Source organism: Pristiophorus japonicus, chromosome 7 (assembly GCF_044704955.1).
Source record: "Pristiophorus japonicus isolate sPriJap1 chromosome 7, sPriJap1.hap1, whole genome shotgun sequence".
In the NCBI taxonomy this organism is placed as follows: Eukaryota; Metazoa; Chordata; class Chondrichthyes; family Pristiophoridae; genus Pristiophorus; species Pristiophorus japonicus.
The window spans coordinates 181,208,032-181,227,081 of record NC_091983.1 but is presented as its reverse complement, the minus strand read 5'-3'; the positions used below and the strand labels follow the sequence as shown (position 1 = coordinate 181,227,081).

The 19,050-nt window shown below is 43.7% G+C and overlaps 1 protein-coding gene across 4 annotated transcripts in view; it reads right to left on the bottom strand.

Annotated features, from left to right (window-relative positions):
* The window catches only part of LOC139267373 (glutamate receptor ionotropic, kainate 2), a 319,999-nt gene extending 302,143 nt beyond the window's left edge, over positions 1–17,856 (bottom strand). For all 4 annotated transcript variants that reach the window (XM_070885607.1, XM_070885604.1, XM_070885603.1 and 1 more), the window contains exon 1: positions 17,725–17,856. In XM_070885607.1, coding sequence (XP_070741708.1) covers positions 17,725–17,821 — 97 coding nt within the window. In that variant the 5' untranslated portion in view covers positions 17,822–17,856. The remainder of the gene's footprint in view (positions 1–17,724) is intronic.
* Between the last annotated feature and the right edge of the window lie 1,194 nt (positions 17,857–19,050).

The following is a 19,050-nucleotide window of genomic DNA, read 5'->3' as shown; positions in this document are numbered from 1 at the left end:
AGGCGGGTCAGTCATTATAATATGCTAATGAGGCTGCACGCCTCAGATTTTAGCAGCCATTTAAATTTCATGGCTGCAAGCTGGGTTTCCTAAGGCTCAGGAAACCCTGCAAAATCCAGCAGGTAAGTGCTTTTCCAGCACTTCTTGTGGGCCAGCACCTCCCGCCCCATGATCAGCCGACCCCCGGGCCAATCGCCGCCACCATCACCACCGCTCCTTCCCCCTCCCCGCGCAATCTGATCCCCGCCCAATTTATACCCCACCCTCAACCACCCACCTCCCCGCCACCAACTCCCTGCCCCCGCCCCTACAACCAACAACCAGCTCGCCCTGCGTGTTTCCTGGCTAATTAAAAGGAAGCAGGTTTGATGACATCATTTGATGACACATCATCAACCGGTTTCCTAAACAGGACCATGTCCACATTTATTTTGACAGCTGTGCTGTCAGTGTTCTGTAGCATTGAGCTGCTGTAAACACTGACAAGCACTCACAAAGGTGCACAGCTGCACCCAGGCACTCCCATGGCTACCTCCAGATGCTTATGGAGGGAGCAACGGTACACAGGGCAGTTCTCTTCCCTTCCAATGGGCGGAAAAGCTACTGAAATAGGTGGCATCTGAAGTGGAGATGGCAGAAGTGATCTGTCAATGGTGAGAGAGGTTATTCCAATGAGGTGACACTGGTTAGAGAGTTTAATCCAAATACTTCCAACCTTCTTGAAGCTGAAATGTGTATCCCAAATCCTGGAGCCTCCAGCTTCTAACATTGGAAAGTGAACAGCTGTGAAATGGTAGCTTTAATACCACTTCCGCAGTTGTCACCTATTCAAAGCTATGGAGAGTCACTGAAAGCCCAATGTACTTACCTAACATGATCACTGAGCAATGCGAACCTCGTGAAAAAGTTGGAAAAATGGTTAGTAGGTGGTAAAATGCTGTTCAACTAACTTTAAACACCCTCATAACTATTTCAATTGGCTACCTGCTGTTTAGTGTCAGGTCTGTAAAGCGCAAGCAGACCCGACACTGGGAACTTGATCGGCGGGTTCAAAGCGGGATACTGCCCCGCTGTGAATCTTTTATATTTTGACAGCAGACCTACCTCCAAACCCACTCTCTGAGCACTGTCAAACTCCAGCACTAAGTTTCTAGTTACATTTTTATTTATTTTTATAACACCTCTGTGAAAATGGAATACATAAGCAATCCTAGATGCAAATATCCCCGAAGGTACACATCGAAAAACAGTTATTGCATATTAGTCAGAATGTGGGCTATGCCAAATCATGCAGATTCTTTTTATCATCTAGTTAGCAACCGAGAGACACACAAGAAAACTTTCAGAATATGTCAACAGCCTAATCATAAAAAGCCGATAATAAGCTCTATTTACTCCAACACATTTGGTTGGGGCTATCCGTTTGAACTAATGTGTTGTGAAACTGTCAAGTACCTAATAAAATTTGCTCATTTTAGAATTTTGTTTTTAGTATTCTGTGTTTTATAGGTTACTGTACTGTGAAGCATCTAGTGAAATGCATATTTACTATGTGCCAAGTTTTAACTCAATTAATAATAGTGAAAATATGAGTTTCTGATTACAGCAGTTGGAGTTACAAAGTGGTCTTGTAAAAGCTTATCAGAGAAACTGAAGCTTCTTGTATACACGTTTGATTTTATCCACCATGTATAATATATATATATATACACTGATTCACTAATGTCCTACTTTAGGAAAGGAAATCTGCCGTTCTTTCCAGTCTGGCCTATATGCGGCTCCCACAGCAATGTGGTTGACTCTTAACTACCCTCTGAAATGGTGGCTTGCCACCACCTTCTCAAGGGCAATTTGGGATGTGCAATAAATGCTGGCCTTGCCAGTGTCGCCCACATCCCATGAATAAAAAAAAGCATGCCATGATGGTGTTTCAGCCTCCAACATCCTGCCATTTTCTATGTAATGTTATTTGCAGCCATCTGATGCAATTATAAGAAAGCTGGCAACTGCGCACTCTATTTACTATTCAGTCATTGTGTCATTGAATGCTGTATTCAGGAATCCGTGGCCAATTTTGCACAGAAAACATCTGAAAATAAGAGGTCCTTTTAATAATTTTTTAAGCAAAGTGCATTTTATAAAAACAAGTTAACTAGATGAACAGCGGTTAATATGCTAAATGGAAGTTGTTTTCTCAATATGCGAAGCAATGGGCCTGAAATTGCGGTCGGAAGCTTCCTTCGTACGAACACCTCCGACCCGAAAAAAATCTACGAAAGTACTTGGTGGTCTCGGAGAAACGTAAGATCCCGGTCGGAGGCCTAGATTCGCTGCATAGCATGGGGAGATGTCTTTCAGGTATGTATGTTCAAGCTGGAGTCACGTGGGCCTGGACAACCAATCACGAAGCAGTATTTTCATTGATAAAAATGGGAACTCCGTTTTACGAGTTACCATTACTATCAATGAGAAAAACAACTAAAACACCGAAACACAGCATAATAAATAAATAAAACACCTCACATATTTAAATTGATTGAAATTAAATGTAATTAAATGTTTTAGAAAAGATATATATATTTTGGACTTTTTTTAATGTGTTTTAATACTTACCTTAATGGACAGGTTTTTACTATAAAAATGTGTATTTACATTTAATTTTTATATGTTTTAAAACTCTTACACTGGTAAAAGTAAGCTATGCACCTGCTTTCACCAGGCATAAAAGTTTGAAGGACATCTGCTGGGCATGAGTTATGTAAATAGCCTGATCTCTCCCGCGTGGATGTCCTTCTCTACGGGATGCGGAGGATCTGTCAAGAGAAATTTTTGACAGATGCACATTGCGCCCCGAAAGCCAGCTTTTGCAAGGCCTCGCCGGGTCCGTGCGCACTTCGCACTTCGCACGGACTCGGCAAGGCCGGAATTTTAGGTCCAATAAATAATTCATTGGTTTGTCTAGACAATCAAAAAGCACCTCAGACCCAATGGGGTTAATTCTCACTTTTACAGAAAATGGAAGGTAGCAAATCAGCCACCCGTTTTTACACCCAGCCCAATCTTTGTTTACATTGCAATCTCTCAATTAATTTGTTAAAAAAATCTAGAGGTGAAACAGAAGTTTTTACTGTGTTAGTGCTCAGATATCATGGGCCATGATTACAAATGAAGATGTAAGACTTGATCTGCTTCATTTACAGTGTTCCCACCTGCTTATTATTGGGTGATTTGTTGCCATTGTATTTTGACCTATATTAATTACATAATCAGACTTTCTACTATAAGGACATCTGCTGCTGATATGCACTGTAGGGCTGGCACAGCCAGAGATTGTGCTGTCAGATGCAACATCAAGTATGCCCCTACATCCTTCTCGGCATGCTGCAATGTCAGCTTATGGGAATAATGCCAATGGAGGAACACAAAGGGAAATCCTTTTCACAATCATCTCATGCACCACCACGTCCTCTTCCCCAGCCATAAATATGGCTGTCAGGTGGGTGATTGCTCCGTCATTTTCCTGCAAACTCATGCCCGCACCTTGAGTCGCTCTTTCTTTCATTTTGCTTGTCACTTCGTAATTCCCCTGCTAGGCTGCTAACAGGTTGAGATGCATTTTGATCCTTTAAAAAGGCTATCAGAATTTTTCTACTTTATTGTGACACTCCCTGTTAACTTCTTCTCACCCGTTTAAATTTCATTTACACTCAGTTTTCCTCTTCCACCCCTAAATAAACTTTAACTTTTTGGATAATGGTATTAGCGAATTTGCAGCCCGTTTTATACAGCTCCCGCTTTATACTTGCTGTTACTCAGTGGGTAGTGTGAAATATGTAAACTTGTATTTACCCTGTACAGCCACCAGAGGGCTCATCCCCTGGAGTCCCAAGGGATTCCATAATCCCTTGGGAGCACAGATATTTAAGGAGGCCTCACAGGTTGCAGAGGCACTCTGGAGACCTGCAATAAAAGACCAAGGTCACACTTTACTTTGAGCTCACAGTGTTCAGTCTGACTCTTTCTCCATACATAACAACTGGCGACGAGATACAGATAGCGAACCCGAAGATGCAGAGAACTGTGGGCATCCTGGAGAAATTCTCGGAGGGGGATGATTGGGAAACTTTTGTGGAGCGACTCGAACAATACTTTGTGGCCAACGAGCTAGATGGGGAAGAGAACGCTACCAAACGAAGGGTTATCCTCCTCACTGTCTGTGGGGCACCAACGTATAGCCTCCTGAAGAATCTGCTCACTCCAGCAAAACCCACGGAGAAATCCTACGACAATTTGTGCACACTGGTCCAAGAGCATTTGAACCCGATGGAAAGTGGTTCTACACCTACAAAAGGTCTGAAGGCCAGGAAATGGTGAGTTATGTCGCTGAGCTAAGACGCATTGCAGGACATTGTGAATTTAAAGGACATTTGGAGCACATGCTCAGAGACTTTTTCATTCTTGGCATTGGCCACGAAAGCATACTTCACAAACTTTTGACTGTAGAGACCCCAAACTTGAGCAAGGCCACAGCGATAGCCCAGGCGTTCATTGCCACCAGTGACAATACGAAGCAAATCTCCCAGCACACACGTGCTGTTACAAGTGCTGTGAACAAAGTGATATTGTTTTCAAATCATAATGTACAAGGCAGGTCACACATACCTGCAGTTGTATGTCCACAGAGGTCTCAGAGTTCACCATGAAGGGTGATGAATGCAAGGCCATTAACACCTTGTTGGCACTGCAGGTGTGATCATCATTTCCATTCATGCCGATTCAAAGGGTACATTTGCAAGGGCTGTGGAACAGTGGGACAGCTCCAACGAGTGTGCAGGCGAGCTGCAAATCCTGTTAATCCTGCAAACCACCATGTTGCAGAGGAGGACAGTTCCACGGAGGATCATGACGAACCAGAGCCTCAGACCGAGGAGGCAGAGGTACATAGGGTTCACACATTCATCACGAATTGTCCCCCAATAATACTGAATGTTGAACTAAATGGACTCCTGGTGTCAATGGAGCTGGACACGGGCGCGAGCCAGTCCATCATGGGCAAAAAGACTTTCAAAAGATTGTGGTGCAACAAGGCCTCAAGGCCAGTCTTAACTCCAGTTTGCACGAGACTAAGAACTTACACAAAATAACTCATTCCTGTAATCGGCAGTGCTACCATAAAGGTCTCCTATGATGGAGCGGTGCACAAGCTACCACTCTGGGTGGTACCGGGCAATGGTCCCACACTGCTCGGCAGGAGCTGGTTGGGAAACATACGCTGGAACTGGGATAATGTCCGAGCACTGTCGCCCGCTGACGACACTTCATGTGCCCAGGTCTTAAACAAATTTCCTTCGCTGTTCGAACCAGGCATCAGGAAATTCCAAGGAGCAAAAGTGCAGATCTACCTGATTCTGGGGGCACGACCCATCCATCACAAGGCGAGAGCAGTACCATACATGATGAGAGAAAGGGTAGAGATTGAGCTAGACTGGCTGCAAAGAGAGGGCATCATTTCACCGATCGAGTTCAACGAGTGGGCCAGTCCGATCGTTCCTGTCCTCAAGGGAGATGGCACCATCAGAATCTGTGGCGATTACAATCAATCTATCAATCAACTATCAATCGTTTCTCCCTGCAGGACCAATACCCACTACCAAAGGTCGACGACCTCTTTGCAACGCTGGCGGGAGGAAAGACATTCATGAAGCTGGATCTGACTTCAGCCTACATGATGCAGGAGTTGGCAGAATCATCGAAAAGCTTCACCTGCACCAACACACACAAAGGTCTTTTTATTTATAACAGGTGCCCGTTTGGAATTCGATCAGCGGCGGCGATATTCCAGAGAAACATGGAAAGCTTACTGAAGTCGGTTCCCCACACCGTGGTTTTCCAAGACGACATCTTGGTCACAGGTTGGATCACAGTCGAGCATCTGCAGAACCGGGAGGAGGTTCTTAGTCGACTCAACTGCGTGGGGCTGAGATTAAAATGCTCGAAGTGCGTTTTCCTAGTGCCTGAAGTGGAGTTCTTGGGAAGGAGGATTGCGGCCAACTGCATGAGACCCACCAACGCGAAGACGGAGGCAATCGAGGAAACACAGAGGCCACAGAACGTGACGGAGCTGCGGTCATTTCTAGGACTCCTGAACTACTTTGGTAACTTCTTATCGGGTCTCAGCACACTGTTAGAAACACTGCATGTCTTACTACGAAAAGGGGATGAATGGGTTTGGGGCAAAAGCCAAGAAAATGCTTTGCAAAAGCGAGAAAATTGTTATGCTCAAACAAATTGCTTGTGTTGTACGATCCATGTAAGCATTTGGTACTAGCATGTGATGCGTCGTCATATGGCGTCAGGTGTATATTGCAGCAAGCCAATGATTTCGGGAAACTGCAACCGGTTGCTTATGCATCTAAGAGTCTGTCAAAGGCTGAGAAGCCTACAGCATGATTGAGAAAGAAGCGGTAGCGTGTGTCTATGGGGTAAAGAAAATGCATCAATACCTGTTTGGGCTAAAATTCAAATTGGAAACTGACCATAAGCCACTTATATTCTGTTTTCTGAGAGTAAAGGAATAAATACCAACGCATCGGCCCGCATCCAGAGATGGGCACTCACATTGTCCGCATACAACAACGCCATCCGCCACAGGCCAGGCATAGAAGACTGCGCCGATGCTCTCAGTAGGCTACCATTGCGCACCACGGGGGTGGAAATGGCGCAGCCCGCAGATCTAGCCATGGTTATGGAAGCATTTGAGAGTGAGCAATCACGTGTCACTGCCCGGCAGATCAAAACCTGGACAAGCCAGGACCTCTTATTATCTCTAGTCAAAAGCTGTGTGCTTCACGTGAGCTGGTCCAGTGTCCCAGTGGAAATGCAGGAATAGATAAAGCCGTTCCAGTGGCGCAAAGAAGAAATGTCTATACAAGCAAACTGCCATTCTGTGGAGCAATCGAGTAGTGGTCCCCAAGAAGTGCAGAGACACCTTTATCAATGACCTCCACAGTACCCACAGTAGGCATCATAATGATAAAAGCGATAGACAGATCCCACGTGTGGTGGCCCGATATCGATGCGGACTTAGAGTCCTGCGTTCACATGCTTGCAGTTAAGCAATGTACCCAGGGAGGTGCTGCTAAGTTTATGCTCTTGGTCCTCCAAACCGTGGTCTGGGGTACACATCGACTATGTAGGCCCATTCTTGGGTAAAATGTTCCTTGTGGTTGTAGACGCATATTCCAAATGGATTGAATGTGAGATAATGTTGGCTAGCATGTCCGCTGCCACTACTGAAAGCCTGCGGGCCATGTTTGCCACTCACGGCTTATCCGATGTCCTGGTGAGCGACAACGGGCCATGTTTTACCAGTGCTGTGTTCAAAGAATTCATGACCCGTAACGGGATCAAACATGTCACGTCTGCCCCGTTTAAACCAGTGTCCAATGGTCAGGCAGAGAGAGCAGGGCAAACCATCAAGCAAGGCTTGAAGAGGGTAACTGAGGTTCACTGCAGGCTCACCTATCCCGAGTCCTGCTTAGCTACCGAACGAGACCCCACTCGTTTACTGGGATCCCACCTGCTGAACTGCTCATGAAAAGAGCGCTTAAGACAAGGCTCTTGCTAGTTCACCCTGATCTACATGAACAGGTAGAGAGCAGGTGGCTTCAACAAAGTGCCTAACATGATAGCGCAAATGTGTCACGCGAGATTGAAATCAATGATCCTGTATTTGCATTGCGTTATGGACAAGGTCCCAATTGGCTTCCCGGTACAAAGAGGGGAGCAGGGTGTTTTGGGTCAAACTTTCAAATGGACTCATTCACCGGAAAAACTTGGACCAGATGAAACTCAGATTCACGGACTATCCTGAGCAACCCACCTTGGACCCTACCTTTTTTGATTCCCCAACATACACACCAGTGGCAACCGGCACCACGGTTGACCACAAAGCAGAACCCATCATCCATAGCAGTCCCGCAGGGCCCAACACACCAGGCAGCCCAGCAAGGCCAGCTGCACAGCAGCCCAGTGAGGGCCCAACAAATGATTCAACAACACCAGCTTTCACACTGAGAAAATCAACTAGGGCAAGAAGGGCCCCAGATCGACTCACATTGTAAATAGTTACATTATTGACTTTGGGCGGGAGTGTTGTTATATATGTAAGCTTGTATTTACTCTGTATAGCCACCAGAAGGCTCATCCCCTGGAATCCCAAGGGATCCCATAATCCCTTGGGAGCACAGGTATTTAAGGAGGCCTCATAGGTTGGAGAGGCACTCTGGAGACCTGCAATAAAAGACCAAGGTCACACTTTACTTTGAGCTCACAGTGTTCAGTCTGACACTTTCTCCATACATAACAGGTAGCACACCCACCTCTGAGTCAGAAGGTTGTGGGTTTAAGTCTCACTCCAGAGACTTGATCACAAAAATCTAAGCTGATACTCCAGTGGAGTGCTGCACTGTTGGAGGTGCCATCTTTCAGATGAAATGATAAACCGAGACTCTGTTGTCTGCTCAGGTGGATGTGAAATATCCTAGGATACTATTTTGAAGAAGAGCAGGGGAGTTATCCTTAGTGTCCTACCAATATTTATCTCTCAATCAACATAACAAAAAACAGTTTATCTGGTCATTATCACATTGCTGTTTGTGAGAACTTGCTGTGTGCAAATTGGCTGCGGCATTTCCCATATTACCACGCTGACTCCACTCCAAAAGTAATTGACTGTAAAGCACTTTGAGATGTCTGGTGGTTGTAAAAAGCATTATATAAATGTAAATCTTTTTTTCCATTTTGGTGCTCTCTATACCCCTCAAGTCTGCATCTATATCTGTAAATAATTACGCAAAGGGAATGATCCATAAAATTTACATTATCACATTATTAGTGCCATATATTAAATATTTAAACCTGATTTACACCAGTACATAAAAATTGTCCTCAATGAATGAGGAGGATAAATGAAGCAAATCTCATACTTTGGCAGTCTTCATTTCACAGGCAGCAAGATTTTTTTATCGTTCTTAAATTAATGGGCAAAACAAGACAGCCAAGCAGAAATTCGTTTTCTTATGATTTATTTTGAATATATGCGCAGAAACAATAAAATTATTACTCTGATAGTAAGGATTCAGGAAACAAGGATTTTCTCGCAAGCGCTTTTCAGATTAAGTTGAGTCCTGGCTAAACACAATTGCAGCGCCAAATCAGAATATATTTCATGCATTATGACATTATGACACAGTGGTGACAATCTCTGCTCTCTGTCACCACATAGCTGAACTGCTAACCATTACTGTAGCAGCAGTAGGAAAGTCAATGGGCACTATCAATATTTCAAAATATAGCAGCTGTAGCATTCTTGCTAAATTGCATTTGAAAGCAGATGAACAGAAGTTTAAAAGCACGCTGTTTATATAATTCTGGAATAAAATCCTAATATTTGTACTTTAATACTTGTGTTATGTGTAAGTGATTGTACTTTGGCTTAAAAAAAATCCATGAAAATACCAATATTAATCAATAAATTTGATCGGAGTGGACGTCTTCAACCAATGCTTTGTCACATTTTATCCAAATTCATTTTCTTCAGGGGTATGTATAACTTTGTAATTTGTTGGGCAAGTCTGTCATTGTTCACAAATACCTCCACACCATTAAAACAATGACAATGAATACCTTTATCTATCTGCGCGGGTAAGAAACTCATTGTTAATTTATATGGCTAAGGATTTGTCAAGACATAATATATTTTATGGCTATTAATTTTCTTGGCATTGCAAAATCAACTTATCAGATACTCTCTTGCAACAATGTGATACTCTTTTTGGATTGCAGTCAGTCAGTAAGGATAGTGATCATATGTATTTCGGATCCAACAAAATAACAGCAAATCGGCAGAGCTTGTAAGATTGCTACACCATTGCATACAGCTGGAAAGAAATCCCGAACCAACAAAGCAGGGCACCAACAGAGTACAGAATGTTAAATCTAACACATTATTTTAAAATGTAATTCCACTGTTCTATTTGAGTGTTATTTTCACTTTTGGTCCTGATGATTTCCTTGCACTTTGTTCTGGCCAGTAATAAGAGACTGTAGGGGAATCAAGGGATATAGGGATTTTGTGGGAAAGTGGAGTTGAGGTCGAAGATCAGCCATGATCTCATTGAATGGCGGAGCAGGCTCGAGGAGCTGTATGGCCTACTCCTGCTTCTAATTCTTAGGTTCTTAAAATTTGAATACCATACAAGGTCTGTGTTGCAAGCTGAAATCTTTCAGTCTGTATCACCAACTGAGGTCAAACCCAAGCTACTAGCTAAACAAAGAAAGACTTAGATTTATATAGCGCCTTTCACGACCACCGGACATCTGAAAGTGCTTTACAGCCAATGAAGTACTTTTGGAGTGTAGTCACTGTTGTAATGTAGGAAACGCGGCAGCAAATTTGCACACAAGCAAACTCCCACAAACAGCGATGTGATAATGGCCAGATAATTTTTTTTTGTTATGCTGATAGAGGGATAAATATTGGCCAGGACACTGGGAATAACTCCCCTGCTCTTCTTCAAAATAGTCCTATGGGATTTTTTACATCCACTTGAGAGTGCAGATGGCACTTCGGTTTAACGTCTCATCCAAAAGATGCATTGCCTCCCTCCCGGGCCTGAAATTCATCTGGTTATATCCCAGAATGATCAACAGATTTTACATTAACTGCACTTGGTAATTTTTAGATATGTTCACAGCTGAGTGAACAAGTCCACATGATACCCTCAGAAATGATCCTTTTGATTGAAGTGGTAATTCGCAGGAGGGTGGGGATTAGAGTTCAGCGACTCCTAAGTATTTTGAAGTTGCAGGGAAACAGACTGCCAAACATCAATGTATTTGCAAAGTTGATTCCTCATATTATTGACCTTTTTCTCTCATGATTTAATCTCAGCATGTTGACTTTTTCCAATTCCTTGCATATTCATAAGGTTTGAGACAGGAGATGACCATTATGTAAATAGTGAAAGCTTTGCTAAGGTACTGACAAAATCTTTTGAAATATTCTGGAGAATTTGCTGGTGACAATGGGGAGACTATAACAGCGTCATCAGAATGTATCGGGAGGCATCAACATCATATAAATTCAACAAATTCCTGGTGAGCTACATCTCATTGTATTAGCAGATTGTGTTGAAAGATTGACACAGCAGGTCCATGGATAAACATATTGGGCCCAATCCTGGCCATGACTTGCATCAATTTTTTTGGAGTAATTTGTTCTTTCTGGTACAAGTTAAAAAATGCCATTTTCCCCCAAACATTTGCTCCAGAGTAAGTCAGTTAGGTATGATTTTTTTTAGGTCAGTTTTTTTTTCAAAAGGGGGCGTTCCAGACACTTCCGACAGTTTTGGCCATTTATGCCACTTTAGCCAAGAAAAACTTACTCCAAATCCACTTAGGTCAGCTTATGTGGCCAGCTCTGAAAAATCTTGCAGGCAGTGAAGAAAAAGCAGCGCACAATAGGCAGGGATAGGGGAGGGAAGGGAACTGGAGAGGACCTCAACAACCAAGCACCAAACATTAAGGAAAAGCTTAAACCATTAAAATACAATTAAAAAGTAGTAAATCCTACCTTATCTTTAAAGTCTGCCCGGGAAAGACAGCGGGCCGGCCTGTTCGTGAGGCCATTCGGCCTGGGATAGGAGAGGGAAGACGCACACCGGAGAAGTCACAGCTGCTGGGCCGGGGCATCTCACGGCGGCAGCGGGGGGGGGGGGGGCGCCGAGTGACCGGAGGAATCACAGCTCATGGGTCTGGAAGTCTCATCTCTCCCCCTGCCCTCCCCAAAACTCTCCTCCTCCCCCCCAAAAAACTCTCCTCCTCTCCCCAAAACTCTCCTCCTCTCCCCAAAACTCTCCTCCTCCCCCTCAAAAAACTCTCCTCCTCCCCCCCTCCCAAAACTCTCATCCTCACCCCCTCCCCGCCGCCAAAACTCTCCTCCTCCCCACCCCCGCCACATTCAAAAGTTTCAAGCACAGCCACACAAGCACAGCCACGAAATAAAAAATAAAGCAAAGTCCTTACCTGCCCAGGAACTCAGTGGGCCGGCCGGTGCAGGAGTCCACTCGGCCGGGGATAGGGTGCGGCGAGATCGGGGCATCCCTTCGGCCTGGGATAGGGGCTGCGAGCATCGGGTCCTGCTCACAGCCCACAGGGCACACTGGGAGGGAAGGAGCATGCACGCAGCTCTCACTGAGCATGCGCGCAGGTGCTGGCAGTGCTTTGTGCACTGGCCTGTTCACCGCCCCCCCCCCCCACTTCAGTCTCCATGCCATGCTATGACTCCAGGGACTCCGAAGAGCGGCCAGGATGGGGCCCTTTTTTCTGGCTCCCTTTCCAGTGCGCAAAGTCGACGCGCTTCAGGTGAGCGCACCGATAAAAGGGGTTGGGTAATGTTGGGCCCATGATTTCTGGTCTTGCCAGAATAAGTAACAGTAATTGCACATCGCTAATGCTTCAATATATATATATAATCTGCCGGGGAAAAGTTAATGGATCATTCTGTTGCATGAATGGAATGACCATCAAAAAATGCAAATCATATGAAAGTAGCAAACATGCAAATCCTTATCATATTCATGTATACATGCAAACATCTGTACAGTTATAAAAAGCAAGACAAGACAAGACAGGTGGAAGTATCAGTCAAAATCACTGAAGTGCTGAAAAACAAAGCACTTTCTTCTCTAATCTTTTTCAGGTTATTAGTAGTTGTTAAGAATTGAGTGCCTCAGACAATGTATAGCTTCTTCTCACAATGCAAATAAACGATGAATTTCGTGTGCCCCTTTGAATTTGTTCTTTGTCACAGATTTCTATACTATTCCTCTCTCCTATCAGCTCAAATTACTTAGAATAAAATGTTGCATTTACAGTAATCCACTAAATATGGCAATGCGTTGTATTTAATCTTCAGCAAGTATTAAATTGGACTTAATGCTCTGGCCAATTAATTTGAAAACAATCATAGTATGATAAAAAATAGAAACATAGAAAATAGATGCAGGAGTAGGCCATTCGGACCTTCAAACCTACACCACCATTCAATAAGATCATGGTTGATCGTGGAACTTCAGTACCCCATTCCTGCTTTTGATCCCTTTAGCCGTAAGGGCTACATCTAACTCCCTTTTGAATATGTCTAATGAACTGGCCTCAACAACTTTCTGTGGTAGAAAATTCCACAGGTGCACAATTCTCTGAGTGAAGAAGTTTCTCCTCATCTCGGTTTTAAATGGCTTACCTCTTACCCTTAGACGGTGACCCCTGGTCCTAGACTTCCCCAACATCGGAAACAGCCTTCCAGCATCTAAACTGTCCAATCCCGTCAGAGTTTTATATGTTTCTATGAGATCCCCTCTCATTCTTCTAAATTCCAGTGAATATAAGCCTAGTCGATCCAATCTTTCTTCATATGTCAGTCCTGCCATCCCAGGAATCAGTCTGGTGAATCTTCACTGCACTCCCTCAAAAGCAAGAATGTCCTTCCTCAGATTAGGAGACCACAACTACACACAATATCCAAGGCCCTGTACAACTGCAGTAAGACCTCCCTGCTCCTATACTCAAATCCTCTCGCTATGAAGGCCAACATGCCATTTTCCCTCTTCACCGCCTGCTGTACCTGCATGCCAACTTTCAATGGACTGATGTACCATGACACCCTGGTCTTGTTGTTCCTCCCCTTTTACTAATCTGTCACCATTCAGATAATATTCTGCCTCCCTGTTTTTTCCACCAAAGTGAATAACCTCATATTTATCTACATTAGACTGCATCTGCCATGCATTTGCCCACTCACCTAAGCTGTCCAGATCACCCTGCAGCCTCTTAGCATCCTCCTCACAGCTCACACCACCACCCAGCTTAGTGTCATTTGCAAACTTGGAGATATTACCTTCAATTCCTTTGTCCAAATCATTAATATATATTGTAAATAGCTGGGGTCCCAGCACTGAATCTTGCAGAACCCACTAGTTACTGCCTGCCATTCTGAAAAGGACCCGTTTGTTCTGATTGTCTGCTTCCTGTCTGCCAACCAGTTCTCTATCCACGTCAATACATTACCCCCAATACCATATGCTTTACTTTTGCACACTAATCTCTTGTGTGGCACCTTGTCAAAAGCTTTTTGAAAGTCCAAATACACCACATCCACTGGTTCTCCCTTGTCCACTCTACTAGTTATATCCTCAAAAAATTTTAGAAGATTTGTCAAGCATGATTTCCCTTTCATAAATCCATGCTGACTTGGACCGATCCTGTCACTGCTTTCGAAATGCGCAACTATTACGTCTTTAATTATTGATTCCAACATTTTCCCCACTACCGATGTCAGGCTAACCGGTCTATAATTCCCTGTTTTCTCCCTCTCTCCTTTTTTAAAAAGTAGAGTTACATTAGCTACCCTCCAATTCATAGGAACTGATCCAGAGTATGTAGAATGTGTGAAAAGGACCACCAATGCATCTACTATTTCTAGGGCCGCTTCGTTAAGTACTCTGGGATGCAGACTATCAGGCTCTGGGGATTTATCAGCCTCCAATTCCAGCAATTTCCCTAACACAATTTCCTGACTAATAAGGATTTCCTTCAGTTCCTCCTTATTGCTAGACCCTCGGTCCCCTAGTATTTCCGGAAGGTTATTTGTGTCTTCCTTCATGAAGACAGAACCAAAGTATTTGTTCAACTGGTCTGCCATTTCTTTGTTCCACCTTATAAATTCACCTGATTCTGACCGCATGGGACCTACATTTGTCTTCACTAATCGCTTTCTCTTCACATACCTATAGAAGCTTTTGCAGTCAGTTTTTATGTTCCCTGCAAGCTTATTCTCATACTCTATTTTCCCCCTCCTTATTAAACCCTTTGTCCTCCTCTGCTGAATTCTAAATTTCTCCCAGTCCTCCAGTTTGCTGTTTTTTCTGGCCAATTTATATGCCTCTTCCTTGGATTTAACACTATCCCTAATTTCCCTTGTTAGCCACGGCTGAGCCACCTTCCGTTTTATTTTTACACCAGACAGGGATGTACAATTGTTGAAGTTCATCCATATGATCTTTAAATGTCTGCCATTGCCTATCCACCGTCAACCCTTTAATATAATTTGGCAGTCTATCCTAGCCAATTCACGTCTCATACCATCGAAGTTACCTTTCCTTAAGTCCAGGACCCTAGTCTCTGAATTAACTGTGTCACTCTCCATCTTAATGAAGAATTCTACCATATTATGTTCACTCTTCCCCAAGGGGCCTTGCACAACAAGATTGCCAATGAACCCTCTCTCATTACACAAGACCCAGTCTAGGATGGCTTGCTCTTTAGTTGGTTCCTCGACATATTGGTCTAGAAAACCATCCCTTATAGACTCCAGGAAATCCTCCTCCACCGTATTGCTACCAGTTTGGTTAGCCCAATCTATATGTCGATTAAAGTCACCCATGATAACTGCTGTACCTTTATTGCATGCATCCCTAATTTCCTGTTTGATACCATCCCCAACCTCATTACCACTGTTTGGTGGTCTGTACACAACTCCCACTAGCATTTTCTGCCCTTCGGTGTTTGGCAGCTCTACCCATACAGATTCCACGTCATTCAAACTAATGTCCTTCCTTACTATTGCGTTAATCTCTTTAATCGGCAACACTACCCCGCCTCCTTTTCCTTTCTGTCTATCCTTCCTGAATATTGAATACCCCTGGATGTTGCGAACCCAACCTTGGTCACCCTGGAGCCATGTCTCCGTAATCCCAATTACATCATATCCGTTAACAACTATCTGCGCAGTTAATTCATCCACTTTATTATGAATGCTCCTCGCATTGAGACACATAGCCTTCAGGCTTGTTTTTTTAACACTCTTTGTCCTTTTAGAATCATGTTGTAATGTGGTCCTTTTTGATTTTTGCCTTTGATTTCTCTGCTCGCTACCTTTCCTGATCTCCTTTCTACCTTTTGCTTCTGCCCCCATTTTACTTCCATCTGTCTCCCTGCATAGATTCCCATCCCCCTGCCATACTAGTTTAAACCCTCCCCAACAGTACTAGTAAACACTCAGCCGAGGACATAGGTTCCCGTTCTGCCCAGGTGCAGACCATCCGGTTTGTACTGGTCCCACCTCTCCCAGAACCGGTTCGAATGACCCAAGAATTTGAATCCCTCCCTCTTGCACCATTCCTCAAGTCATGTATTCATCTTAACTGTCCTGCTATTTCTACTCTGACTCGCACATTAAATAAAATTTACATTTGTTCTTCATTCTATGTTAGAATTTGTGATAATGAGATTCCAAGTACATTTTCTCTCTGATTTTATTTTTTTTAAAATGATCAGTGATTGGTAATAGCAAGAGAGGTATTTTTTAACTGATAATCATTTATTTAAATGTATGGGAAATAGCCAAACTCAGTCATTAGTTGCTTGTAAAGTTGCCTGACCTCCAACTATGAAAATTGCATTTCCCACATGTGGTCACTATCTGTAGTTCTATAGTCAGATACTGCAAGTAAATGGTTAATAAAGATAGTGCACAAGCAGGACCTAGTTTAGCCTTTTGTGGGGGATAACTGCTCCTAAGTACTGCCACATAATTTTTACACACTGATGACAATCTAACAACAATGATATCATCCAATCCACAGAATTCTTGCCAACATCCACATCGATCAACCTGCCAATAAGAATTTGGTGATTTATGAGGTCCAATATTTATTTAAACTCAGAAAGACACTCTCACTTAAGAGTCTGCTTTCTCAAGGTCAATTCTTCAAGTATGAGCAAAGGCACAATATCGTTGAAGACCCTGGAACTGTACCAAAATGACAAGAGTCAAACCTGTGGCAGATATTAGGAATAATGCATTTTAGTTGAATGCTTTGTTATTGCCATGCTAGCAAAAGAGAATAAAGGTCAGAAAATAGGTCAGCAATTATAGATCTAGTGAGTGAAAGGAACTAATCATTTTTTACCTGAGTTTGGAACATTTAGTTCTTGGAATAATAGCAAGCGAATAATTCTATTAATTTAGTGATGTGGATTTTCATGTCCCTGAAGGAGTTACTCGTGTAACAAGAACTTTTGAGAAAAGCTTTGGTGGATTAGCACAAGGTTGAGGACAGAAAGCTTTGATCTCCATCCCACTCAGCTTTTGAATTAGGTTCCTCAAGTCACCACAGTTTTCAGGCTAAATGGTGGAAAATGTCTAACTAACCGGCCAGGCTGCAAGATACCCTGTTCCAGCAAAATCTGGACCATTAGAGTTGACTCATGATCAATCTCCTTTTGTGGTAATGCACTCCATACATTAATAACCCTTTGCTTAAAAAAATCTATTCTAACTACCCCTTTATGCTTTTAGTACAACTCCTAAATTTATACCTCTTTGTCATCGATTCTCCAACCATTGCAAATCATTTTTCACTGTGTATTCTCACAAACCCTTTCAAAATTTTGAACATTCTTATTAAATTGCTCCTTGAGCTTTTCTACACCTGGGAATGTAGCTGCAGCTTTTCAAGACTCTCATAATAGTTATCTTCTTTCATTCACGGTATCATCCACGTGAATCTATTAGTCAATGGAGAGTAAAACAGGCGGCTGATCCAATCCTGCCAGTTTTCCACCAGGCAAGTGCAGTTAAAATTACTCCCTACATTTCACCTTTCCCATGTTTCCAACATCCTTTTTGTAATGGGGTACCCAAACTGCACACAGGCCGCGATTTCGCCAACGGGTGCGAGTTGGGTGTGGGTGACATCCGTGGTGTGCGGAGGACATGCTCCCAGCTGCAGCCCGCCCTCCAACAGCAATCTTCCGTGGCTGGGGCTTGTTAAGCCCGCCCTGCGGGTTCCCGGCCAATTAACTGGAAGACGGTCTGATGCCGTCATCTGATGACGCGTCATCAACCGGTTTCCTTAAAGGGACCAAGCTAAATTATTTTTTGACAGTTCATTTGTCAGTCTTTTGCAACATTGAGCTACTGTAAACACTGACAAGCACTGCACAAAGATGCGCACTGCACAAAGATGCACACTGCACCCAGGCTCTCCCATGACTCTCTCCAGATGCTTATGGAGGGAGTCACAGCACACAAGGAGGTTCTCTTCCATTCCAATGGACGGAAGAGGCTTCCCCAGGAGATCACGCAGCCTAGTTGCACATTGCACATAAGGGCTAAAGCAGGTATGTAATCAGGAAGAGCTGGCTGCAGTGGCGCAAACCTTTCAATGACCTCAGTAGATCTTGAAACATTACTGCAAAACCACACTCAATCTTATCCTGCCATGCCACTCATCACATCCCCATCACTCTGCCTTGCCTATTCTACCCCTGCACATCCTTACTCACACCAACTTACCTTATATCTCCACCCATCCCTCTCTCTCTCACTATCTACGTTATCAGTTCCCCATCTCACTAGCCACCCCTCACTCTCATCCTTGTCCAATCATACCAACTAACAACACACAAGGGTAGGCGTTTGGATCCTTAATGTTCAGGTATCGTTAAAGTTGATGAGTTGTCTAACATTGATATCTTTATTTTCAAGACTTTGCGATCTTGGACAGATTTGTGGGCACAATTGAAAGTGGCTTAGTGAGTTATAGTGAATGGTGAGACATAAGGGTACCCCTCGCAATGGTGATGAGCGTGAAAGGAATGGGTTGGACATTGCAATCCTCAAAGCCGTCAAAAGGTTGGCAAAATTGTAAGGGCCTGCTTTTAGGCCTCTAAACTAGCATTTAAGTACTTTTAAATTATGTTAATTATCAGGCCCGCCGCTTGCTGTCGGGTCTGCTATCCGAACGCCGACCTGACAGTTGAGAAACTCACACAGACGAGGGTTTAGAGCGGGATCCCGACCCGCTGTCAGTCACGCCCATTTTGACAGCAAGCCCGGCTCCAAACCCGCACTCGCAGGGCTGGGAAGGTTCCGGCCAAACCAACTATGCCCTAATGTCCTGCACAAATTCATTATAGCCTTGG